Raw genomic sequence first — 27,590 nt, 5'->3', positions numbered from 1 at the left:
ATGGGATTCTCACTCACCCTCCTCCTTGCGTTCCCTGAAGTGATCCACAGCAGGGGTCTCCAGCCTCCAGGATCTAATGCCTGATGATCTGAGGTGGAGCTGATGTAACAATAATAGAAATCAAGAAAAAAGTGAAAGTGTTAGTTATTCAGTCGTGTCCAACTCTTTGCGACCCCATGGACTGTAAACACCCAGGCTCCTCTGTCCATGGGATTCTCCAGGCATGAAGATTGGAGTGGGCTGCCATTCCCTTCTCCAGAGGATCTTCCCAACCCAGAGCGAACCCAGGTTTCCTGCTTTGCACACAGATTCTTTACCATCTGAGCCATCAGGGAAGTCAAGTGCACAATAAATCATTCCAAAACCAACCCCCACCCCCCGACCCCAGTCCGTGGAAAACTTGTCTTCCAAGAAACCAATCCCTGGTGCCCAAAAGGGTGGGGACCACTGGTCTACAGCGCAGACTGCACTTCCTGTGCTTTAAAACAAGTACCATCATCTCTACTCCATCCCTGACAGCCCCTTGAACCCTCCCGTCCCCGTGACAGCAACAGGCCAACGAGGTCCCCAGTCAAATATTTTGAAAGACTTCTCTTCCTAAAATCAAACCACTTGCGTTAAGTCCCAGCTCCAGTCCCTGCCAGCTTCCTCAGGGATGGTTGGTGACCCCACAGCTGGAAAAGTAACATCTTCCTGCACTTCCAACTATTTGTGACCCTTGGTGATAGCCTGAGAGATCAGCCGTCAGGGAGGAAACCACTTCCACGTCTAGGAATTTGACATTCCACAGTTTTTCCAGACACGCTTTCATTAAAAACGATCACGGCAATGATAAATCACCAGGAGAACATGTTTTCTGTTTTTTTAAATATGTGGTCCTGTGCTCTTGGGTCTCTGGAGTCATTTTGGAAGTGTTAATGACTCAGCTCATCACCTGCAACAGATGGTTTGGCTTTGGTACTTTTACAAATCACTGAAGCAAGAACGGATCATGGAAAGTCCCAGGCACTAGGTCACGGATACTCAGGATGTAAGCTGCAGTTAAGAGCATCGCACCCCCGGAAAACTAGGAAAGCAACAGGAATGTTAAATCCAACAAAGGCCACACAGGAATGTCTGTGTTCTGGAGGCTTAATACCAACAGAGGCAAACAGAGGTTTCAAGAGAAAGAATTCTTAAAAGGAATTTTCTTTTGAGGCACTGGAACAAATATTTAGAGCTTTAAGTTTTGAGATAGAAATCACCTTTCAAGAGAGGATCAATACTCATATTTCTTCTGAGCTATAGACTTCTTCCTCCATCACTTATTATGTGTCAAAAATCTATCACACATACCCAAACCCACATATAGATACATACATACAAATATGTGCGTATGCATGCTTTGTCATCCAATCGTGTCCAACTCTTTGCAATCCCATGGACTGTAGCCCACTAGGCTCCTCTGTCCATGGAATTTCCCAGGCAGGAATACTGGAGCAGGTTACTTTTCCTACTCCAGGGGATCTTCCCGACCCAGGAATGAAATTGCATCTCTTGTGTCTCTTGCATTGTCAAGCAGATTCTTTACCAACTGCGCCACCTTGGAAACCCACATACAAATCTCCAGATATATTATTACTATACAGGAGTTGAGAGAATTAAATAATATTTAGTACATATTGTTCAATATTAATAACATTATCTAGAGGGTACTTGTTTTGTTTGTTTTAATGTTTCTTTAATTAAAACAAATGTAACTGACTTTTAATAAAAATGTTGTGTCTGAAAGAGCCCAAACTATACTTGGTGCAGAGAAGATTTCATATAACTCCTGAAAGCAGAAGGATGGATGCCATGATATTATCATTTTAGGAAAATTCTTTCAAAACTCTGTTAAGGAAAAGAAGCCTGAACAAAAACCCAGAGGCCAGAGACAAGAATAGCAGAATACTTCCTGTTAGAGCAGAGTGGTTCTTGGGGAGCAGAGAAAAAAAAACACTGGTCAGAGTATTCAGAATTCTGCCTCAGTTCAACCAGGACGTGGATTCCATACCAGCTGAGAGGCTCGCAGAGAGAGAACTGGTGGAAGCCATTGGAATTTGCCAGATGGTTATGGCTGAAGGAATTAGGTGAAGTCAGCGCTGGGAGACCAGCGAGGATGCTCAGCAGTGCTGAACATCATGGGCCAGGTCTCTGGAATGACCTAGGAAAGGGACAAAGGGAACACTTGTGTAAGACATTTTGAGAAATGAGTCCAAAGGACCTGGGGACAGGCTTGACATAGGGGTAACAGGGAATACACAGACCTGGGTAACTGGGAAGGTGGAGGCAATAAGCAGAAGCCAGAGCTGGAATGAAAATCTTATTTTGGAAACATGCCAGTCAGCTGGAAACTTAGTCTTTATGCGGATTGAAAGCAGAAGTTTTTGGGACTTCCCTGGGGGCCTAGTGGTTAGGGCTTCATGCTTCCACTGTGGCAGTGTGGGTTCCATCCCCGGTTGGGAACTAAGATCCCACATGCAGCCAAAAACAAACAAATAACTAAAGTGCCTGGATGGCCTGACTTAAAAGTATTTGCTAAAAAAAAGTTTCTTGTTGGTTGGAAATAATACAAATGTATCCTCCACATCAGCTGTCAAGTTCCCCAAGCCAGATTTTTGAGGTTAACTGGGAACGTGTCTCGGGTCCTAGACTGAAGAGTCCACATTGGTTCTTCTTTGGCTTCAGAAGAAACGGCTGGTGGGAGAAGACACTGGGAGAAAGGGAGCCCCAGGATGTCCTGACCCTGAGCTGGAGGCGCTTCTGTCTTCGTGCCTGTTCAGGGAGAGTGAGGTTCCTACCAGGTTGGGTTGCCAGCTGCCAGCCTGGAAATCCTGAACTTTCTGTAGATCTGCAGTCCAGGTGTGGCTGGCTCTTTTTGATCTGGGTTCAGGAAATGCAGTGCCTTCTCCAGGCTGGGGAAGAGATTTGCAGGTTCTCCTGACACTCATCTTCCGTATGATAACTTGTGGCGTTTCAGGCTCTGAGCCGGCAGTGGTGGTGGCAGAGTAAGGAGAAAGCAGCGCTGGTGTGCTCTGCCTGTTTGTTTGCTTCCCTAACTCAAAAGGGAGACCTGGTTAGAACAGAATCAGAGGTTTTGTTGACCTGCCAGCAGACATGTGCATAAATGATAATCCTCATTATGATCAGTATTATTATTTCTACACGCTGTTTCAAAGTGGCTACTATATGCCAGGCTGTTTGTTAGGGGTCTTCATACCTCAGCTCCTTAGCAACAATTGAGCAGAGAAAATAGTGCTCTGTTTATAAACAACCAAAACTTGGCTCACAGAGTTCAGTAGCCTCCCAGGTAAGAGGACATTTATCTCAGCCCTGGCTCCAAGTCCAAGTTCATAGTTACAAGTCATAGTTTTCAACTTGTGTTTCTGGCTCTTGCCTGTGAGATTCCACGCCATGGCTTGTTTTGTTTTTTTAGCAAAAAATTCTCTCCAACATGTATTTAGTATGTATTTATCGAATGCCTTTTGGGCACCAAGAACATAAAACTCACTGCCTGCCTGCTGTCAACTTTTAATCTGGTTATGAGGATAGGGTATAAAGTTTGTAATATGGAAAGCAGAGTCATCACACAATGGGAGTCTGCAAAAGGCAAAGCTACTGCCAAGGAAGTAGTAGCAGCTACAGAGAAATAGGTCTGAACTAGATGTAAGTTACTAACAGAACTGACTAATGATGGGCTGGGCCACTTACACCAAGGCGAGTTTGATGTCATGCGAAGTATTCAAGCCAATCTAATAAGTACTTGACAGGAATGTTTATAGAGGGCATCTGAAGAGTGGTTATCCAAAATGATCCTTAAAATACTCAAACAACTTCACAATGCCTTGATTCTGTGAGTCCTCGGGTCAGTGAGCACCCGTGGGCTCAAAGAGTGACCAGGTTGAGGCCTGGAAGAAGGAGCAACTATGGGACGGAAGAAGGGAGGGAGGAGGGAGCTCCAGGCAGAGGGAATTCCAGGAGACTGATGGTGGTCTGGGGCTTCTTCTTGTGCATATATTGCAGGAGGAAACTGAGATCTCGCTAGCATATTTAGAGGAAGGTTATGTAGCTGTGATTCTCAGAGCAGCTTTATTGAGTAAGGGGCACTATACCACTGTATATGGTGCTGACTTTGATTATTCGGGTGTATAACAAGCGACCAGAATTGACTCTTTTCTTTAGACCGCACAGCCCAATGTTTTAAGCCATAGTGCTGCCCACCCCCCCCACCCCACCCATCCGCAACTGCCCCTGGGGTTCTGGCAGTTTTCCCCTGTGTGAACAAACCTTTCTAAAGGCTAAAGGGAGAACCAGGATCTTTGATTCTCCACTGACAATGCTTTAGTAGAGCCAGACGATGCTGCCAGACTGCCACCTACTAGACCATGTTAGGAAACAAGCAGAACAGGTAGCTTTTAATATTTACCTGCTACAGGACTAAGGGGGAGAAACCAGAGAGCCAAATCTTCCATAATAAAAAGGCGTGGTCCCTGTTGGTCAAGAGAAAACCAGAGTGAACCCATTTTTCCTGGGCAAAGTCAGCAGGCTCGTTCTATTGCAGGTGGGAAATTGATATATGCATTGACTTAGTCTCTGACTTCTGAAGGAGCCATAATTCCCAGTGAAGTGGTCAGGCGAAAATCGCATCATTGGCTTAAACAGCTGTGATTAAGACCCAGAACTGTGTGTCACAGTTTGTGGCCAGCTTTCCAGAAATGTCTCTTTAAGATAAGTGCTGTGTGGCGGGCAGTGATTTATGGGAAAGGAGAGGGGAAATCCTGGCTGGTTTGTGCTTTCCAGGGCCAATGAGAGGCCTGCATCTGTGACACTGATGATCTGCCTTCCACTGGGGTATCCGTGAGTCCATGAGAATTCAGACAAACAATACCAGGATGAAGGAGCTCAAGACAAAACACACTGAACTGTCTGGAATCAGGTGGCCCAGAGGCAGGCGAGGAGCACAGAAGGGCATCTAAAATGTACACTTAGTGTGGAGGCATGGTCGTGTTCCTTCTGGGTCCCTTGTAGCCTTGGCAGGACCACCAGCTTCGCTGTCCCAAGCTCGGAAGCCCTTAGGTTTGGAGGAGGCAAAGAGGACAGAGAGTGGTCTTTCGACCGCAAAGCATGCCCCCTGACCCCACCCTCTGCAGTCATGCTGATCCTGAGCATCTGGGCTTTGTCCCTTAAATTCAGGTACTCTCCCTGGGGCATTACAGGGGCTGGAGGCCCAGTGGTGTTTCTGTGTTCTGTTTGCCCATGGCACCATGATACTCTATACGGGGAGAAATGACCCAAATCAGGACGGGCATCTTCTTCAGCCCAGGCTACAGATTTCTGGACCTAACTGATAAAGATTCTACCTTGACTCACCTGAGTTGAGGCTCCAAAGTATTTGTGTGTAGAATTCCCTACCTGTGGTGATCATCAGCCAGGGGTGGGGACCACTGGAATAGATGATTCTCAAGGACCAGCCTGTACACAGCTTTCTGAGTTACTATGCCTGAGTTCTTGAGCCTGTTTGAAGAACTGACCATTTTCAAGAAGACATTTCTCTATTAAAATTTCCCCATCCTTAGTCTCTGGAGAATCACTGCTCAGGCTGAGGGTTATTCTGAAACTCCCTTAGAAGTTGTCAAGAACATAAAACATGGATGAGGAGAAGAGGGTTTCAGAGGCTGGTGCTTTAGTGATTACTTGCACAGGGACTTCCCTGGCAGTCCAGTGGTTAAAACATCGTGCTCCCACTGCAGGGGGCATGGGTTCAATCTCTGTTCAGGGAACTAAGATCCTATATGCTGCTCAGCAAGGCAAAAAAGAAAACGGACACAGATGCCATAGACTATAACTCACTAGAGTCACAGGAACAGTCCTCATTGGAATATACTTTCAGAGAGCTATTTTATTATTCGTTTATTTTCATATTTATGTATTTAAATATTTATTTATTTGTCTGTGTCGAGTCTTAGTTGTGGCACATGGGATCTTCTTGAGTCATGTAGGATCTTTCTAGGTGGCACACAGACTCTCTAACTGTGGCACAGGCTTGGTTACTCTGTGGCATGTGGGATCTTAGTTCCCAGACCAGGAATCGAACCCCCATCCTCTGCATTGCAAGGCAGATTCTTAACCACTTGACCATCAGGAAAGTCCCCTCTTAGTAGTATTTTAGGCTTTTGGCTCAGCTTCTTGTAGGGTCTCAGCAGAAGAACTACCTTGGTTTCAGTGGGGAATGATGACGTCCAGGAATTACCATGTGCTTTTCAAGTACATGCTTGTTCTCTGAGCATGTAGAGAAAGGTGGGCTCAGGGATGAATTACACTAACTGCCTTTAGGCAGGCACTGAAATCATGCTGGGATTAGACCCTGGGAGACAAAGATGCAGGTGATGAAGTGGGTGATGTGGGATTGTTACTGACCTCACTTATCAGAAAAGCAGCTACTGTCCAGGAAATCCTGTTTACATTCATTCATGGGAGGGGAGTAGACTGACCACAGCAAAGAGGATCCTGGAGCTTCTGAATCCTCTGGAAAGCATAAACATGGCTGCATTACCTTTCAGGAAAAGAATGTGCTCTCAAACAGACCTTGCAAATATCATGCAGCCACCATTGCAAATGTTCCTAGCAGACAACATACAGGTTAGGATCGCTCAGGAGAAGACTAGCAGTCCTTCCAGGAAGCTTGCTTTTCATCATAGAATCATTTGCAAATCAGAAAGAAAACAGGAAACTTCAAGATATGCCGTAGTATCATGACAGACTGAGATTCCATTCTAGGTTTTAAAAGTCACTGTGTTCTACTTGTAAATACATGTTTATATGGAAGAAACAGCTTAAGAGGCATTTGTAATTTTAAGAAAATGTGCACAGACATTTTTAAAGGGTTGAGTTAGTTATAGCAAGTTGATGAATGCCAAAAAGAAATAATTCTCAACAAGGTTGATAAGTAAAACCAAACTCCTAGAAAAACAGAGTTTACACCTCTAAGTGGACAAATACTACCATTTTCTGCAATAAACATTTATCAGTTGGAGTTTCCCATAGTAAATGTATTTCATTTTAGGTTTGCACATAAATAATCCTTGGAATATTTAAAACAAATCTTACAATATTATGAGAGACATTCTTTGCCCTTTTAGAAAACAGATATAGAATTTTAATGTTAAGGTTTTAGATTTATATATAACATATCATGTATATTTATATATTATCATTTTATATATCATATATATTATTTTAAATATATATAGTCATATATATGATATATCATACTTCCAGATTTTACATTTTTGCAGATTTTACTTATATTTTAAAAGGAAAAATTTTACAAGTATTCATTAATCTTTTCCTTACTTGACCAGCAAAATAAAATAAGCCACAACTTGTCTTCTCAAGGCATCTGTATAAAAAGATTCTCCTATTCTCTAAAGGCTCTGCATTAGCTACCAACCAAGCCCATGGCTTCTGTTCCAGTTATGTATTTCAGCCAAGAGTGAACCACAGGTTCTGTCTATGACAAAAAGGTGAATCTGAGACTCAACTCAGAAGTCACAGGTTTAACAAGAATCTACTGGACATGAATTTATTACGTGCTGGGCTCCATGCCAGATGGAGTGGGTAAGGCCATGAGAAGTGAAAGAAGCAGTTTCTGCCCCTAAGAAGCTTACAGCCAGTGTTCCAGATGTGATGCAATAGTGGAAACCACGAAGGCACCTTCCGGTAGATCTATTGTCTGGCTTGCCTGGTGTGGGAAGCAGACGCATCTAGAATGCCTTCCAGGCAACCAGTTTGGAGACAATTTGAAAAAACAATGAATTGCTGAAGGTCTCTTTTATTTTACTTTCCAATTTGCCAATTTTGCTTTTGTTGAGTGTCTATCATGTTCTGGACAAGGGAGATACAGAGTGAGAACAAAGAGTCCACAGTGCGTGCACAGGCTAAGAACAAAGGGAATTAACTAGTGGCTTTTTCCAGAGGTCTTCAAACCATGCATCCTTGAGCTCTCAAAACACGTGCATGACCGTTGAGCGATGTCAGAAATGTACTGACTCATTCTGGTGAGTCAGGACTCTGGCTTTGATTGTCTAGACAGTTGCCAAGTTCCCCTGCTGGGTCTCCCTGCTTCTATTCTTGTCTCATTAGAGTCTGTTCTCACACAGCCTTGGACATCAAAGAGGGGTTATGAGAATGGAGAGGACGGACAAGTTCTCATCTTGGTCTGTGAAGCTCTCAAATGCCTGGAGACCACAGTGCTGATACCAGTTAGATCTATTTCATTTCTCCTCTAAATAGCAAAATCATAGAGAGGAAGCCCATGAAGGGAGGACTTGGTGGTGATTAGTAAACAAACTTCTCTTTCTCAGTAAACAAACATAAAATAAAAATGTTTATTAGAAATTCTTAAAGGGTGATGAGTTCTTAAAGGCATCCACGTGTCTCCATCATTGGTTTTTTAAAAATGTTTTATGTTGGTGTATAGTTGACCTTCAGTGTTGTGTTAATTTCAGGTGTACAGCAGAGTGATTCAGTTATACATATACATATATCCATTCTTTTTCAGACTCTTTCCCCCTATATGTTATTACAGAGTATTGAGTAGAGTTCCCCGTGCTATATGGTAGAGTCCTTGTTGGTTATCTACTTTATACATAGTAGTGTGTATATGCTCATCCTAAACTCCTAAGTTTCATTGGCTTTAAGTTCTAAAATGTCAGTGTGTTCTCTCTCCTCCCCACATGGTATGTGCTCACAGCCTTTGTCTGCTTTCTTTCCAGTTGCCATAAGCAGCCCTGCAGCTCAAGAGTTCACCGTCGATGTTGAGATCAGTTTTGAAAATGCCTCCTTCCTGGAACCTATTAAAGCTTATTTGAACAACCTCAGTTTTCCAATTCAAGGGAATGACACTGACCTAGCTACTGACATTTTGAGCATCGAGGTGTCAACAGGTGAGTAAAAGGCCTATTGCTTGAAAGAGGAGGATTGAACTAATCAGAAGAAACTACTCTGGGCTGCTTGGGAATGTGGGGTGTGGAGGGGAGCAGCCTGGGAAGAGTGAACCTCAGACAGGAGGCAATGGATGGGTGGGTGAGGAGACTTACTGACCCAATATTCATATCTTAGCATCCCAAATTTCCTCCCCCCTTTTCTATGTCTCCCCCTTCCTCTCTTCCAACAGCTTATGTTATGATCCTTTCAAGAAAGGTATTTCTAATTAATTTTTTATTGAAGTATGGTTGATTTGCAATATTGTGTTAGTTCCCACCATACAACAAAGTGAATCAGTTATATATACACATGTATCTATTCATTTTTAGATTCTTCTCCCACATAGATCACGAAAGAGTATTGAATAGAGTTCCTTGTGCTATTCAGTAGGTTCTTATCAGTTATCTGAAAGGCATTTTAAATCCTAGTACACAAAACAGAGTATTTTTAAGGCTGGACAATGTGTGTCAAATACTAAACAATACCTGGAATGTGGTAGATGGTCTGGGGATGGTCACTTTTGCCATCCTTAAGGCACATTCATTTTTCACGTGGGAGTCCAAAGTTATTCAAATCCCACCCCTACATCTATCTCAAAAACAAGCAAATGAAAACAGCACCAAAAAAACAAAACAACCAAAAAGGTTTTAGCAGTGGGATTTCAGGTCAGTAAGAGAGAGATTTTTGACCAAAAGGGTCTCGTTGGTTTCCTTCGAATTACCAGTGCCCACCACACTCACTAGCAGCCTTGACTTCCCTGTTTCTGCTTCACCCTCTCCTACTACTGGCGCACAGGACAGCAGCGGTGTCCAGGGATTCCGGGGGGCCTGGGTGTCCCTTCTATTTCAGCAACAGTTCTTTGATGACTTTGCTTTGGAAAGTCATCCTGTGGGCCTTTGCCTAGATGCCCGCCTGCAGAATTCCCAGGAATATGGTGTTAGTGCAGTTTTAGATATAACTTCAAAGTCTTCAGAGCATTTTTCAATGTCAGTTTTCAGTGGGATTAGGTTCTGCTTGGGCTGGTCACATCTGGCTTGATTATAAAAGGCACAAGTTTAGAATTATATTCTATATTTGTTATCTATTGCTTCTCCGAAACTTAGCATCTTAAAACAACAAACTCAGGATTCCCTGGCAGTCCAGTGGTTAGGACTCTGCGTTTTCACTGCCAAGAGCCTGGATTTGATCCCTGGTTGGGAAACTAAGATCCCATAAGCCACATGGTGCAGCCAAAGCAAACAAACAAAAGCAACAAACATTTATCATGTTACACAGTTTCTGAAGGCCAGAAATCCAGGAAGAGTTTAGCTGGATGTCTCTGGCTTAGGGTCTCTTGTGAGGCTGTAGTCAAGCCATTAGCCTGAGTTGCAGTCATCTGAAGGCTCAACTGGGGCTGGAAAACCTGCTTCCACGCTCACACACATGGTTGCTGGTAGATCCTCAGCTCCTCCATAGCTATTGGCTGGAGACCTCAGTTCCTAATCATGTAGGCCTCTCTGTGACATGTCCTCATCAATGCAGCTGGCTTCCCCCAGACCAAGTGATCAGAGGGAGAGAGAGAGAGAGAGAGAGAGAGAGAGCACATGTAACCAAGAGGGAATCCACATTGTCTTCTATAACCCAACCTCAGAAGTAATATAGCACCACTTCTGCTGGATTCTGTTGGTCATCCAGAACAATCCTAGTATAATATGAGTTATTGTTGCTGCTTAGTCACTAAGTCATGTCCAACTCTTCTGCAACCCCATGGACTATAGCCCCCCAGGCTCCTCTGCCCATGGGATTTCTCAGGTAAGAATACTAGAGTGGGTAACCTTTTCCTTCTCTAGGGAATCTTCCCAACCCAGGGGTTGAACCTGTGTCTCCTGCATTGGCAGGTGGATTCTTTAACACTGAGCCAGCAGGAATCTATAACAGGGTGTTAGTACCCAGAGGCAAGGATGGCTGGGGCCATTTTAGAAGTTTGCTGCCATATACTCAAAGTCTGAGAATCTGTTTACCATCTTATCATTGTAGGCAGTGGCTGGGATAGTTAGCATTGCCTTCTTTTAGATGGCCATGCCTCACAAAAGGTGATATGTATGGGAATTACGAGAACCTCATGCAAATCCACTGAACTTCCCAGAAGGGCAATGTGGAGTGGCGTTAGGATTTCCTACAAGCATAAGAACTTGTAATCTATAAATTACACCTTTTTTCTCCTCACTGTTCTGGTTGATGACAGTCTGCAGGCCTACTGGAAATGAAATCTGGTGCTCCTGTGAGACAGGCTATGAGTGGCCTCAGGAAAGTTGCCTCCACAATCTCACTTGTCAGGGACATGATGGTTCCTCTGCAGGGCATCACTGCAGTTGCCTTAAGGGACTGCCTCCCAAGGGACCTTTTTGCCAGCTCCAGGGAGGTAAGTAACTGGTCACTGAATGTTTGTTTGTTGAGTGCCCATTTGATATCAACTCAAGAAAATGTTTCTCTGTCTTGTGTGTACTCAATGCTAACATGGGATTCTAAAAATATGGTCCTGTGTTCTCAGCAGATATTATCCTGAGAATGTCGGTCAGACTCAATGTGGGCTTTCAAGAAGACCTCAAGAACTCTTCCTCTGCCCTCTATAAGTCCTACAAGACTGACCTGGAAACAGCGGTGGGTTATGGTTCCAGGCATTTCTTCACCAACAAACTCTGAGCTGAGCTGAATCTATTGCATTTACAGTGGGTTGTTTGCTTGAATCTGTCAGAATTCATGAAGTTTATGTTGAAATTATTTCTATACCTCTGGGATGATGATTTAAGAACTGCTCGAATCATACTGTGTTCAGAAGATGTTTTGACATCTTGACCTGATGTCATTTTGACCTGATATCATCTTGACCCATGACATTATCTTGACTTTTGACATCATTTTGACCTCTTTGGCTTCATCTTGACTTTTGGCATCATCTTGAGCATTTTGACACCATCTTGACCTTGACATCATCTTGATCTACCATCTTTGACATCATCTTGACATATAGGTGGAAATTCTTCCCAGAATAGAATTGATTCAGATAAAATTTGGTGGCATTAACTCACTAAAACCTGTTCAAAGGTCCAAAACCTTGGTCTAGAAGTATCAGATGGTGCATTTCTATTCATCTTTACACTCCACACTGATGAAACCCCTAACATCTTTTGTGCAGAACAGTTAAGTCTGACATAGAGGATTCCACACCACTTGATACTAGAGGTCCTTAAGCATTCACACTTAAGGCAGATTTAAATTTACTCATGTAGATAGATTCATCTGTGTCATACTTCAGATTCCACATACCAGAAATAGACTCGCAGATCCGGAGCACAGACTTGCTATCAAAGGGGAGTGGAGGAAAGGACTGGGAGTTTGGGGTCAGCAGATGTAAACTATTGTACATAGAATGGATAAAAAATGGGATTGTTTTTTGGGGGGGATGTCTCTAGTTTCAGTTTCATTTTAATCCCATAAAATGGATTATACATAAATGGATAGCATAGGGAACTATATTCAGTATCCTGTGATCAACCATAATAGAAAAGAATATGAAAAAGTATGTATGCATGTGAAAATCTGCTCATGTTAAATTAAAGAGTATTCCCTCAATGTAAAATGTGTGCCAAACACTGTTCTAAGTGCTTTACATTGGATTAATTCATCTAAACCTAAATACTTTGGTTGAATAAACTCACTTGGAATAGAGCTTCTCAACTGGTGTGGGACAAATTGCTATAGGTAGATGTAATGACTCCCCTTAACTCTCCAGGCAGCCAACCGCCTGCTCAAACCAGGAGCAGCCTCCCGCTTACCCTAGTCAAGTAGGGGTTAATATTTGTAATCGGTGCCATGATGCAATGCTGATACAGGAGAGTTCTTGGATATCCGATTTGCATATCAGGCATGTAATAGTTCTGCACAGCATGAGACTCCTCCTCATGCACGCAAGTCACACTACACATATCACACGACATTGTATACTTTTGAGGAAAAAAGATAGTAACATATTAATTGTTTGATCCCGCCCATCCAGCTCCCTAACACAGCACTTTGCAGGTGTAATCTACCCTGTAAATGTAACTTGATTCAAATTGAATCTCCTGCAGAGTTGGAATTCAGGGAAACAAAGTGGAGTTAAAAACATCAGTAAAAACCACATTGGCTCAACCAAAACTGTGATATGTTTAGTGAGGAATCAGGCACTGTATTGGTCACAAGAAGACACCTGGTAGATTTCCAACTGCAGGAAATGTAAATTGACCGTGGGTCCCAACTGCTGCCCACTACCAGTGAATGAGCAGGGCAGATCTGTCTAACAAATGCCTGACTCCTTTGAAGGCTGCACTGTGCTTCTAGGCTCAGTCTAGATGATTTCATCTCACCTCCCTTCCTGTTCAGTTGCGCTCGGGTCTGATGGCTCTCTCTGCCTTCTCTGATGCCTCCTCATTGCTTTCCTCTAGGCATTTCCTAAGTCTTTTTTTTTTTTTTTAATTTAACTTGTTTATGGCTGTGCTGGGTCTTCACTGCTGTGTGAGCTTGCTCTAGTTTCAGTGAGTGGGGCTGCTCTTCCTGGTGATGCGTGGGCTTCTAATTGCAGTGGCTTCTCTTGTTCCAGAGCAGAGACTCTAGGGCAAGTGGGCTTCAGTACTTGCAGCATGTCAGCTCAGTAGTTGTGGGTCTCGGGCTTGGTTTCCCTGAGGTATGTGGGATCTTCCCAGACCAGGGATTGAATCCGTGTCTCCTGAACTGGCAGGTGGATTACTACTGAGCCACCAGGGAGCCTCCCTAAGTCAATATTTTTGCACATTTACTCTGGCGTTTGCTTCCTGGAGAACCCAGAATGACCCAGGTAAATAGGAATTACTTCTCCAAAGATCTGACAAAGCTAGCGCTTGTTCGGCCACTTAACAAAATATACAGAGAGCATTTTACCCAAGAAGATAAGTAATATGGGCTTCTTTGGTGGCTCAGTGGGTAAAAAATCCACCTTCAATGCATTAGACACAGGAGACACGTGTTCAATCCCTGGGATGGGAAGATCTCCTGAAGGAGGGCGTGGCAACCCACTCCAGTATGCTTGCCTGGACACGTCAGAAGTGACTGAGCACGCACACACGATAAGAAATACACACTTTTTACTCTTTCAAATCATTTGACATATCTTTCAGTGGACCTTGATTAATGGTACTCGTCTTGCTTTATTTTCCAGTTCTGGAAGGGTTACAGTATTTTACCAGGCTTCAAATTGGTGACGGTGACAGGGTTCAGGTAAGAATGCTATAACAGGGTAATTTTATCCAATGGCGGGCTCAGTGGTAAAGAATCTGCCTGCAAGGCAGGAGCCGCAGGCGACATGGGTTTGATCCCTGGGTGGGAAAATCCTCTGGAGGAGGGCTTGGCAACTCACTCCAGTAGTCTCACCTGGAGAATCCCACAGACAAAGTAGCCTGGCAGGCTACCATTCATAGGGTCGCAAAGAGTCGGACACGACTGAAGCGACTTAGCATACATGCACGCTTCCATTGGCAGATACCAAAAGGTTAATGAAAAAGCAAAAGCCTGTTAGAGGAGCACCATCTGGGATGCCCAATGGGAACAGTTTGATAGAGGTGAAGACAAAGCCAGATTTCTGGGGCTTAAAGGGGAAGGAAATAATGAACAGTAGTTCACTCCTTAGAGATGTACCTATCTAGGGGGAATGTGAGAAAAAGATTTGTGTTATTCTATGCATGCATGAATTATGCAAACAAAGATGTGGCATCTAGAAGGTCAGAAATACAAAAATGAAATAATGTCATGCAATGATGCCCTTATTTTATTTTATTTTTTAACATTTATTTATTTGGCTGTGCCAGGTCTTAGTTGCCGCACATGGAATCTTTAGTTGCAGCATGTGGGATCTAGTTCCCTGACCAGGGAGCAAATCCAGGCCCCCTGCATTGGGAGCACAGAGTCTCAGCCACTGGACACCAGGAAAGTCCCAAATATGCCTTTACTTTAGAAAATTAGCCAGTCAGCCATGGCTATAATGTTGTACAACACCATGTAATGCCTCCCCGTGGAGTTAGGTGCCCTGACAGCCCTGAGTGTGTTCGCCCAGTGTTTCAAAAATTCACTTGCCAATTGAAAAATTAAGAATGTTTCCAGAAGCACTGAGGATTCTGACTTCACTGGATATTCAGCATAGCTGGTAACCCTGGGTCAGCATGACTGTGTGACAACAGTCTCTACCTTGTACTTAATACCCTTGGACTACTTGTGGGATTCAATTCACTCCACCCCATCTGGCTATTCTGGCCATTTATGTTACCTGTCTGCAGACATTTGAGTGTTTGAACCCTGCCTCAGGCTTTTAACTAGAGCTTAGAAATAAGTGGATTTCAGTGAACCCTCAAAGAAAAAGGTCCCCAGGCTCTTCCTGCCATTTTGCTTTCTTATGCAAACAAACCATAAGGATCTAGACTCTTCCAGGTCACTTACTGCTTTTACTGAACTGAGTGGTCTCCATCCAGGCCTGGAAGTGTGGTTGTGACGTACGAAATCACAACAACAACAACAGCATCACCTGCGTTAATGCGTAAAGCGAACGAGAAAGTCACACAGAACCTCAATCAGACCTACAAGATGGAGAGCAGTTCCTATCAGGTTACTTACAGCAGTAAGTAGACGATCGCTGCATCCTTCCTATGAGTACATTCTACTTAGATATGGTAACAGTATTTATCATGATGTGTAAGCCTGAGAAGTCACATGACGACTTCCTCTGTGGAGAGAAACTCTCCAGTTCCTGGCATACAGGTTTTGTGCCTTCTCCCCACCATCGGCCACTTTGGCACCTCCTTTGGGTGGCGGCAGGCGTGGAGGGTCCCAGCAGGGAGAGATTTTACAGGGCCACAGAGCCATCTGGGTTTACGGATTTTTTTTTTTTTTAATTAACAGACTCAAAACATTCAAAAAGGAGAACTAACATTGCGATGGTTGTTGCTGTTCAGTCACTCAGTCATGTCTGACTCTTTGTGACCCCATGGACTATAGCACACCAGGCTTTCCCATCCTTCACTATCTCCCAGAGCTCGCTCAAACTCATGTCCATTGAGTCAGTGATACCATCCAACCATCACATCCTCTGTCTCCCGCTTCTCCTTCTGCCCTCAATCTTTCCTGGCATCAGGGTCTTTTCCAATGAGCTGACTCTTCTCATCAGGTGGCCAAAGTATTGGAGCTTCAGCTTTAGCATCAGTTCTTCCAATGAATATTAGGGTTGACAGGCCCAAAACCTCCCCAGAAGTAGAACTAACATTGTGATGGGGGGCGGGTATTTATGAGATGCACTGATATTGACCAGGGGTCCATTGTTACTCTGGAGCAGTAGTTCTCAAAAGTGTGGCCCCTCCAGCAGCATCTGGGAACTTGTTAGAAAAGCAAATTCTGGAAGTCACCCCAGACCAACCTGGGCCAACCTGTATTTTGGCAAGCCCTCCAGGTGATTCTGCTGCAGGGGAGATTTGAGAACCACTGCTTTGGATCACATACAGCAGTGGCAAGAGTCCTGGCATTTTACATGCTCTCCCTCATTTTCCAAATGGGGTATAGAGTTGGGCTCTGTGTGTAATTAGGTGGGTGGCTCTATTGTTGCCTGGGGGAAAGCAAGGGGAGTCAACTGAGCAGAGATGTGATGAGCAAGCGATGACTGGCAGCTGTTGTGTGTAACTCAGGCCCACGGTTCACGACTGAAGGGGACTCCTCTTTGGAACAACACAGCCCACCATGGGGACGGCACTGAACGGGCTGTTGCAGGCACAGGGGAAGGAAAGGCACCTCTTCTCAGGAGGAGTGAGACCATCCTGACAATGGATTCATACTCTACCTCTTTACATTCACTGCTAATATTTTTAGACATCCTATCATTCAGGAAGGAGAGGGTGGGACAAATTGAGAGCAAATCACCCTCAGGGTAAATGACTTGCTCAAGGCCACATGGTAAGTAACATCATTTTGCATGCCTCAGGTCACTACATGAAATGTGCACAGGAGGCTTTGCTTCTGAATAGTTGAATGTGATGCTCTGAAATCTTATTTTATTCAGGAGCCTGAAAAATGTGGCAAGAGATATTTAGATAACTGGATATTTTGAACATAGCACCCCAAATTAATTCTATGGTATTTTAGTCCCATGTTTACACTATGACAGGCTTCCCTTGTGGCTCAGCTGGTTAAGAATCTGCCTGCAATGCGGGAGGCCTGGGTTCAATCCCTGGGTTGGGAAGATCCCCTGGAGAAGGGAAAGGCTACCCACTCCAGTATTCCGCCCTGGAGAATTCCATGGACTGTATAGTCCATGAGGTCGCAAACAGTCGCACATGACTGACTGACTTTCACTTTCACTTTACAGTAAGAACAGGGTGTGGCCTGAGCGTAAAGAACCATCCAAAAGATGCCTCCCAGAACCTTATTCCTCAGCGCCTTAGATTTTCTCAATACATGGAATTCATGAATACTATACCTCAGCTTAGAGGGAAAACCTGTATATTATATAAGCCAGAAAAACCCCAAAATAGAGAATACTGTGTTTTTCTTTATGTCTGTGAAATGACTTAATGCCACTTTTCTCAAGAAGTTTACTGTGAAACCAATAAGAATAGCTACTATCCCTCCAAGTCACCCCCCAAGATAGCTCTCACTGCTCCTATTTTCCAGACAAGGAAGCCAAGGTTCAGAGATACTCAGCAAGCTCCCCAGTGCCACACAGCTATGCCTGGCTCAGAACCGGAATTCAAATTCAGATCTGTGTGTCTATAAAGCCGCCACTTTTATAGGCCCATAGGTGTTAAGTCTTTAAAAAATGTCTTATTTCCCAAGCACACTTTATTGTAAAAAATTAATTGGTTTTTCCATTTTTAATTTATCAAAGGCACGAGACAGAGCTTTCAGTCAGCTTGAGGTATCAATTATCAGTAACAAACAGTTGATATTTCTCAAATCAGGGGCAAAGGAACTTGATGTTTAAGTTAGTTGGTGTGACTTTTTCATAAGCAAATGTGCAATTTTCTACCAGACTATTAGAATTTTTTTTTGCGTTTTTATTGTATAAATTTTATTGAAGTATAGTTGATTTACAATGCTGTGTTAATTTCTGCTGTACAGCAAAGTGGTTCAATTATCTATATTTATATTTGTATGTTCTTTTCCATATTCTTCTTGACTGTGGTTTACAGTTCCCTGTGCTGTACGATAAAATCTTGCTGTTTAGCCAACCTATATATAATAGTTTGTATCTGCTAATCCCAACCTACCAATCCATCCCTCCCCTATTCTCCTTCCCCTTGGCAACCACAAGTCTGTTGTTTGTATCTGTGACTGATTATTTGAAACACTGAAAATAGATTTGGGATCCCCATTAGCATCATTGACAACTCTTAAGTGTGCAAAGATCCCAAGCTAGAAACCACGTCCCTAATAGCTGGCTCAGTCACTCCGGGGCCCTCAGGTCCCAGCTGTCCAGGGAAGGAGTGTGGGGAACACGATGCATCATTCATCACCACGGACACATCTTGAGAACACCTGTGGTGGTGGCATTGGGGAGGATCATTAATTCCATTCATTTGCTTTGGGATCCTAATAGCTTTTGTTTGGGTTTCCAGATGAAACGAAATTCTCCATCACACCAGAAATCATCTTTGAAGGAGATACAGTAACCCTGATGTGTGAGAATGAAGTTTTTTCCACCAATGTGTCCTGGACGCAGGGGGAAACGGGCCTCGACATCCAGAACAGCACTGAAGTCTCCATCTACACCTCTGTGCTCAACAACATGACCTCCGTGTCGCGCCTTATTATCCACAACATCACTCGGGGTTTCATGGGTGGGTTGCCATGGAATGAAGGGCTAAGAAAGAATCAAACTGTGGTAGTGTGTGTAGACAGACTTTTCCTCTTCAAAAAGAAGCTCAAATGTTCACAACTGAAAATTAATCCCATGGTGAATGAGCCAAGCAAATTTAGCCTGGGGAGAGATAGAATTTTCCACATTTACCAAAGCTTATGAGCTGGAACCTAAGACAAAAAGCAGGTTTATTTTTTTTTTAACATTTTTAAAAAATGTGAGAAGAGCTTTGTTGAGGTAGAAGTGACATGGAATAAACTGTACATATGTAAAGTTAGTATGCTTACATTTATAATTTAAATTATAACTTACACATATAATTTTGCACATATAGTTTAATAAGTTTTGGCATGTGGATACACCTGTGCAAATATCACCGTGATCAAGATAGTGAACATATTCATCACTGCTCTCCCCAGGTTTTCTTCTTCTCTGTTGGAATCCCTCCGACCTGTTCGTCCCCAGCAACCACAGAAGCATAACTCTTATACCTGACATTCTAAAATTTAATAGCATCACTGCAATCCAGATGTCAACAGAGGCATCTCATTTTCTCTCAAAGAGAAACTGGACTGCAGACACATGGATTCTATCGGGTGTTTGTTGACTCTGACTTTGCCACAGAGTTAAATAGGATGCCAAAATGATCCATGGGTTTCCCATCTTCCCTTTGTACCTCTGAAGCATCCCCACACTTTTTTTCCTTACCAACAAGGACTCAGATTTCTGCCTTTTCCTTAGAACATCTCTCTACTCCTCACCTCGTGGCATTAGAAATATCTCCCTCAACCTTCAATACCTCCTGAATATTCCTTTAGGGTTGCTTATAAGAAGTCTCATATGCTTTTGAAAATGATGTTTCATGAAGTACCACCATGACACATAAGATGAGGCCATCCTTCTTCTAGGGAACTAGATATATGTAATAGTAATAATCCATGTCTTTTTGTGTATTTGCTACAGGTGAATACATCTGCAAGCTGACATTAGATATTTTTGAATATGCGTCCAAAAGAAAAGTGGAAGTTATACCCATCCAGATACTGGCAAGCGAAGCCACGGAGGTGATGTGTGACAACAATCCTGTGTCTTTGCACTGCTGCAGTGAGGTGAACGTGAATTGGAGTCAAATTGAATGGAAGCAGGAAGGGAGTATAAGCGTTCCAGGTGAGCCTGTTAGAAACCCTTTCGCAAATAGGTTTTTTGCATTTTGGCCAAGGAAAAATAGAGATGCAGTGGGTAAAAGAGCAAATGTCAGGTAGCTGGGTTTTTTCTAGACCTCAGACTGTGGAAGAAGTACTAGGTTTGAGGCCAGCTCCAGCTAAGCCATGCTAGAACAAAATTCCCAAAATATGTACATATAAGTGTCGCGTGTGCTCTGTGCTCAGTCATGGCCAGCTCCTTGTGACCCCATGCACTGTAGCCCAGCAGGAATACTGGAGTAGGTTGCCATTTTCTCCTCTACTGGATCTTCCCAGTCCAGGGATTGAACCTGAGTCTCCTGTGGCTCCTTGAATAGCAAGTGGATTCTTTACCTGCTGAGCCATTGGGGAAATCCATAAGTGTCATACCTGGGATGTAAACTAGATTCTGGCAGAGAAGATTCAAGAGGGAGTGATGGGATGACATAGGTTTATCGCATCTTCCCTGCAGAAAATCTTGTCCCCACTTCCCTTTCCTTTCCCTCTTCAGCAAAGAGACAAAGATGAGGTCATGGGTTTTGCTTTGAAGTCTGACTTGGAGAGTCGAATTCCTGAGTCTCTCCTCCTGGTGTCTGTCCTTCCCACTAATTATCTGACTCTGTGTCTTTGGTTCTATATCTTTCTCTATCAACCTGTTTGTCTCTCAACCAATGTCAATTTCTGATCCTGTTGGTTATCTGAGATCACGCTTGAAATTCCCCACCTTTCAGTTTGTACTGATGAATAATAATAAGTAGAAGAAATTAAAATAGCAATAGTGCTCTTTTTGTGTAATAATTTATGATCATTTTTTAAAAAACATGTTCTCACTTGAAAAAAATTTTTATTTTTTTATTTTTATTTATTTTTTTTTCCGCCACAGGTGCACATGTGTTCCCCATCCTGGACCCTCCTCCCTCCTCCCTCCCCATACCATCCCTCTGGGTCGTCCCAGTGCACTAGCCCCAAGCATCCAGTATCGTGCATCGAACCTGGACTGGCATCTCGTTTCTTACATGATATTTTATGTGTTTCAATGTCAGTCTCCCAAATCTTCCCACCCTCTCCCTCTCCCACAGAGTCCATAAGACTGTTCTATACATCAGGGTCTCTTTTGCTGTCTCGTACACCGGGTTACTGTTACCATCATCTTTCTAAATTCCATATATATGCGTTAGTATACTGTATTTATGTTTTTCCTTCTGGCTTACTTCACTCTGTATAATAGGCTCCAGTTTCATCCACCTCATTAGAACTCATTCAAATGTATTCTTTTTAATGGCTGAGTAATACTCCATTGTGTATATGTACCACCGCTTTCTTATCCATTCATCTGCTGATGGACATCTAGGTTGCTTCCATGTCCTGGCTATTATAAACAGTGCTGCGATGAACATTGGGGTACACGTGTCTCTTTCCCTTCTGGTTTCCTCAATGTGTATGCCCAGCAGTGGGATTGCTGGATCATAAGGCAGTTCTATTTCCAGTTTTTTAAGGAATCTCCACACTGTTCTCCATAGTGGCTGTACTAATTTGCATTCCCACCAACAGTGTAAGAGGGTTCCCTTTTCTCCACACCCTCTCCAGCATTTATTATTTGTAGACTTTTGGATTGCAGCCATTCTGACTGGTGTGAAATGGTACCTCATAGTGGTTTTGATTTGCATTTCTCTGATAATGAGTGATGTTGAGCATCTTTGCATGTGTTTGTTAGCCATCTGTATGTCTTCTTTGGAGAAATGTCTATTTAGTTCTTTGGCCCATTTTTTAATTGGGTCATTTATTTTTCTGGAGTTGAGCTGTAGGAGTTGCTTGTATATTTTTGAGATTAGTTGTTTGTCAGTTGCTTCATTTGCTATTATTTTCTTATAAATTTTTATATTCTTATAAATAAAATAAATTTTTATTTATTTTAATTGGAAGATAATTGCTTTACAATGTTATGTTGGTTTCTGCTGTACAGTATGAACCAGTTATAAGTATGCACATATTGTTATCACTTTAATCACATTTAACTTTGACCACAAGTTTGAAGCAGACATTTTTTTTTGCCTTCCATTTTCAAATAAGGAAATTGAGGTTCAAATTCAATGACTTATCCGAGGATGTCACAATAGAAAAAGAAAATAATTCACCTTGCTTCACAGTCTTTGTCTTGGCCAAACTATATCACACATGCCTGGTGAGTCAGCCTTGGCATGAGCTGATCCAGCAGAAATTGTACTGTGAAACAGAAAACTGTTCTCTGCCTATAAACCTCACATAGGCAATTCTTCTCTTAAGAAATGACAGTATTATGTGCTCATCTTTCAAGTTAAAAAAAAAAATCATTAAAGCAATTGTAGCTTTAGCCATGAAATCCATCATTGTGGTGGAACTTTTACAAAGCCTTCCCTATTGGATAATATTAAATCATAAATAAAATAAGGATCAATTGAGATGTAACGTTTTCTGAGCACATCTAGTTTTCAAAGCACATTTGTTTCCACCTTAAAGTACTCCACAGAATGGTAAAGGCATCTGGTAACTGTTGAACAAGTTGACATATGGTCCATTTAGCCACTTCCTTGATTCTTAAATAAGAGGGGGTGTAGACATCCTAAAGGAACTGCCAGATGGGAGAAAGACCTTGCACAGTTCCCGTGTTGCTGACTTAGAGGCTTTTAACTGTGAGTGGTGAAAGGCCTTGCCCTCTGGCAAAGGAACCAGGAAGTCTACAGTACAGATGCTCAGGGACCTCTCTGTGGCCATCCCTGCTACAGACATTCTTAATGCCCCGGGCAGGCTCAACTAACAACAGAACAATGGATTTCCTGCCACCCTGGCTGGGGCAGGCCACTTGGGGACCCTTACAAGGGATTCTCTGATGAATTTAACCTCTGCTCTCTCTCGACACCTGTCCTCTTTCCTTCTCCTTTGCCCTCCCCTCGCTGGGGCCCTCTTTTTCCAAATTCCACAAGTTCTCTTAGCAGCCATTTTTCTAGATCAGGAGAAAGCCATCTAGCTAAATAATTCACCCCAGTGTGTTGGAACTGAACGTATCGCCTCATCTCAGAAACAGTTGCACTGGATTTTCAAAGCACTTCCAGCAAGGGATAAGATGGAAAGGAAGTAATCCATAGTGTCAGAATTTCTAACTTTAAGAAGATGAAGGTGGTCTTTTTCAAGCAGGTTGGGCTTTCTGGGGTTTTGGGGTATTTTCAGGGCTTGTGGAATCTTAGAGATTGAACTCGGCAGGGACAGCGAAAGTGCCAAATCCTAACCAGTAGATCGCTAAGGAGCTCCCAGATTTTCATCTTTTAAATAGAGACAATGGCACCCATTTTGTGAGACTTTTGAAAGAAGAGACAAGAGATAATGAATGTCAATATTTAAAACAGAGTTGAATACATTGAATCTGCCACAATAACTGCTTTCTGATAATGATGATAGCTTTGAAAACCATGCCTTCACTTATCCTCAATGTCCTGGGAACTCTTCATTGGGTATTATTTAATCTTGAGCAACAAACTTGGAACTGCCTACCACCTGTACTCTGGAAAGCAGAGTGCCAACTTACAGGCTGCATTTAGTACCTTCCATTGTTCTGCAGCCAAGGGAGAGGGATGGAGTGAGAGGTCCTGGAGGAAGTGGAGGAAGTAGGTTTTCCAAAAATGAGTGGAGGTATGAGCCTTGGAGATGAATGGACCTTTGTACCTATGAACCAGGAGGTATTAATAATATACCCAAGGTGGTAAATCAGTTTGGTGTTCTGAATTATCATTTTGGAGACTGGGGAGAAAAGCTGGTTCCTTTTCAATCAGAATATTTTAAATATCATTGATCCTCCAGCTAAGGCTGTAAAAGATGCATTTATGTTAGAGTTCATCAGAAGGGTTTTTTCTTTTTCTTTAATTTTTGGAAGATTGTCAGTGTTTGAGGAATGTCTTCAGGGTACATGGCAGAAGGCAAGGATGGAGGGGAGGGATGAAGGAACCGAAGTAGAAAAAGGTGTCCAAGAGAGCATCATAGAGACACAGGCAGGAAGTGAGATGGTGTGGAGGGCAGAGCATCTTGGGAACGGAGAGGAAGACAGGAAGGAGCAGCTATTCTGAAGGGTGAACTGCTGGTAACCGAAGAAAACACAAAGGTAAAGCTTCGACTAAAACATATGACTAATAGGAAGGAATAAGTTACAAAAACAGGTCTCAAGTGAGACGAGTATCAGAGGCCTGAGTCCTGTTTCTTCCTCCTTTTAATAATAAAAATAGTCAAAATAATCTATCATCTTTTCCTCTTCCAATTGAAATCATATCCAAAAACATGACTTCTCTTTTTAAATTTTTCACACTTCAGCAATCATCATGGTCTTGGTAAGGGGCTGGCCTCAGCCAGCCACTATCCTAAGTGTTCACATAATAACTCCTTTTACCTGACTACAATCCTAGGTCATAGCTGTTATATATCCCCATTTTACATCTGGAGAAACTGAGATAGAGCGTGGCTTAGTGACTTTCCCAACAACACCCTGCCGGTAGGTACTAGAGTGCTGGGGACTTCCCTGGTGGTCCAGTGGTTTAGACTTTGTCTTCCAAAGCAGGGAGTGCGGGTTTGAGCCCTGATCAGGGAGCCAAAACCCCACACGCCTCGCGCCCAAAAAACCAAAACACAAAGAACAGAAGCAATATTGTAACCAGCTCTGCTGCTGCTGCTAAGTCACTTCAGTCGTGTCCGATTCTGTGCGACCCCATAGACGGCAGCCCACCAGGCTCCCCCGTCCCTGGGATTCTCCAAGGCAAGAACACTGGAGTGGGTTTCCATTTCCTTCTCCAATGCAGGAAAGTGAAAAGTAAAAGTGAAGTCACTCAGTCATGTCTGACTCTTAGTGACCCCATGGACTGCAGCCTACCAGGCTTCTCCATCTATGGGATTTTCCAGGCAAGAGTTCTGGAGTGGGGTGCCATTGCCTTCTCTGGTAACCAGTTCAACAAAGACTTTTTTAAAAAAAGTCCACATTAAAAAAAAAATTTAAAAAGATAATAATACAGTTTGGAAACTGCAGCCAGGCCACCTGGATCCTAAAGTGGCAGGACTAACCATTATACCATCCTGCCTCTCCATTCAACAGAAGGCAATGGCACCCCACTCCAGTACTCTTGCCTGGAAAATCCCATGGATGGAGGAGCCTGGTGGGCTGCCGTCTATGGGGTCGCACAGAGTCGGACACGACTGAAGCAACTTAGCAGCAATAGCAGCAGCAGCCTCTCCATTCAAAGAGAAAACTGGATGGGAGCCCACCAGTCCATGGGGTTGCTAAGAGTCGGACACAACTGAGCAACTTCACTTTCACTTTTCACTTTCATGCACTGGAGAAGGAAATGGCAACCCACTCCAGTGTTCTTGCCTGGAGAATCCCAGGGACTGGGGAGCCTGGTGGGCTGCCGTCTATGGGGTCGCACAGAGTCGGACACGACTGAAGCGACTTAGCAGCAGTAGCAGCAGCAGCCTCTCCATTCAAAGAGAAAACTGGATGTAAATAAGGAGTCATGTTAGCTGATTTGGCTTCTTGTTTTTGTAAATAACTTTATTCATTTATTTTTGGCTGTGTGTGGTCTTCATTGCTGCTTGCCAGTTGTGGCAAGTGGCAATTACTCTGTAGTTGTGGTGCAAAAGCTGCTCATTGCAGTGGTTTCTCTTGATGCAGAGCATAAGCTCTAGGACCCTTGGGCCTCCTTACTTGTGGCATATGGGCTCACTAGTTGTGACTCCCAGACTCTAGAGCACAGGCTCAATAGTTGTGGTGCACGGGCTTGGTTGCTTTGCAGCATGTGGGATCTTCCAAGATCAGGAATCAAACCCATGTCTCCTGTATTGGCAGGCAGATTCTTTACCACTGAGCCACCAGGGAAGCCCACGATTTGGCTTCTTTGCTACCAAACCAGAGAGTCAGATAACCTTGACAGCAAGAGAACCTCTTATGTTGTTGCAGGAAACGCTGAAATAGACACGGACAGTGGCTGCAGCAGATACACCCTCGTGGCCAATGGGACTCAGTGTCCGAGCGGGTCGTCTGGAACGACAGTGGTCTACACGTGTGAGTTCATCAGTGCCCACGGAGCCAGAGGCAGAAAGGACATAGAAGTGACATTCATGTCTGTGGGTAAGGACTCTTTCACTAGCATTTTTGGGCTTGCCCCTCAAACCAGGGGCTGCCAGTAAACTGGGAACATCCGTGAGCAGTGAAGCCGGGCCTTCCCTGGTTGTGAGAGGGTGGTTGGGGTAAATCACACAGTGGGATTTGCATCTCTGCCAGTTAAATTCACAGGAATTCCTTACAAGGAAGGGTAAGAGTAGGAAGCAGTGGTTGCAGGGAAGGAACCGCCTACGTTGTACTGAGAAGGCAAAAAGCTGAAGTAGGTTTCACACTCAGATTAGTCACTGAATAAGGAAGGAATCCCATGGTCTAAGAGTCGGACACAATGGAGCGACTTTCACTTCACAAGGATAATGCCCCTTATATCCTACTTTTTCTCCCATAATCCCATTCTCCCTCTCTTGAATTACAATAGCTTGGCTCACTCCCCACCATCCTTCATTCCCCCCTTTTCTCTCCCATTTTATCTTTTTCAGAGAGAATGCAGCAGAAAGCTTTAGGAGTCTGGTATTTCCTGGTTATCTTACAGTTGTAACAAGTGTGTTTGTTTTCAATTAATTCTAGGACTCTTAAAAGTATCGTTTCTACTGCTTATATCTTAAAGCATTCTAACTTCACCCCTGTATCAGACATTTAAAACTTTCTGCTGCATTCTCTGCAAAAATTGGGCAGGCAAACATGTTTTTGTGCCCATCATACAAAAACAATTTAGATAAATCATCAGTCCCCACTTCTGAACAATTTGGGTGTCTCTACTTCTCAGTCTAGATATAATTATTTGGGCAGTGTAACTGCTGTGATCCCTCTGCTTCACAAGTCATTCCAGAAACCACTCATCTGCTTGGTAAGCACCGACTGGGTAGTGGACCCAGTGCTGACGCTGGCGATGTGAACGAGGACACGCATGAGAGGGTCCTGCTCTTAAGGAGCTCACATTTTCATGGAGAAGAGATACAAAAGAGAGAAATTAAAATACACCATGGCATTTTAAGTTATTTCGAAAGAATAGAAAATGATACGGTCATAGGAACTGAGCCATTGAGTTTCCCTTGAGGTACCTGGAAGAGGTTGGAGGGGAGTTGAGTTAAGTCAACACTCTTAAGTTTGCAACCTTTTGCCCTGCTGATCATTAGGAGATAATTCCAGCCACAAAGGGGAAGTGCGCGAATCCCAAAGGCTTGTGATGGAAATGAGTACAGTTCAGAGCACCACCAAGAACAGCCTAGAGACAAGTAAAGCCCGGGAGCAGCAAGGTACCAATGCCTCGTTGACCCCAGTAGAGTCAGGACCGCTCATGCTTTCTGTCTCCATGTGAAATTTCACTCTATGTGGACGTCACCAGAAAGACTAAACATTATACTTGTTGTTGGTTTTCTTTTGTCTG

The 27,590-nt window shown here is 43.4% G+C and overlaps 1 protein-coding gene across 6 annotated transcripts in view; it reads left to right on the top strand.

Annotated features, from left to right (window-relative positions):
* Window positions 1-27,590, top strand: part of ADGRF5 (adhesion G protein-coupled receptor F5) — a 112,774-nt gene that overhangs the window by 64,087 nt on the left and 21,097 nt on the right. For 3 of the 6 annotated variants that reach the window (XM_019985740.2, XM_019985742.2, XM_019985739.2), the window contains exons 4-12: window positions 8,796-8,966; window positions 11,231-11,407; window positions 11,537-11,646; window positions 14,219-14,277; window positions 15,522-15,667; window positions 18,651-18,872; window positions 19,856-20,059; window positions 26,042-26,212; window positions 27,340-27,459. In XM_019985740.2, the coding sequence (XP_019841299.2) occupies window positions 8,796-8,966; window positions 11,231-11,407; window positions 11,537-11,646; window positions 14,219-14,277; window positions 15,522-15,667; window positions 18,651-18,872; window positions 19,856-20,059; window positions 26,042-26,212; window positions 27,340-27,459 (1,380 nt within the window). The remainder of the gene's footprint in view (window positions 1-8,795; window positions 8,967-11,230; window positions 11,408-11,536; window positions 11,647-14,218; window positions 14,278-15,521; window positions 15,668-18,650; window positions 18,873-19,855; window positions 20,060-26,041; window positions 26,213-27,339; window positions 27,460-27,590) is intronic. The other 3 variants (XM_019985741.2, XM_019985744.2, XM_019985743.2) reach the window with 3 other exon arrangements.

This window comes from Bos indicus, chromosome 23, assembly GCF_029378745.1.
Source record: "Bos indicus isolate NIAB-ARS_2022 breed Sahiwal x Tharparkar chromosome 23, NIAB-ARS_B.indTharparkar_mat_pri_1.0, whole genome shotgun sequence".
NCBI classification, from domain to species: Eukaryota; Metazoa; Chordata; class Mammalia; order Artiodactyla; family Bovidae; genus Bos; species Bos indicus.
This window is presented reverse-complemented; position numbering and strand designations above follow the sequence as displayed.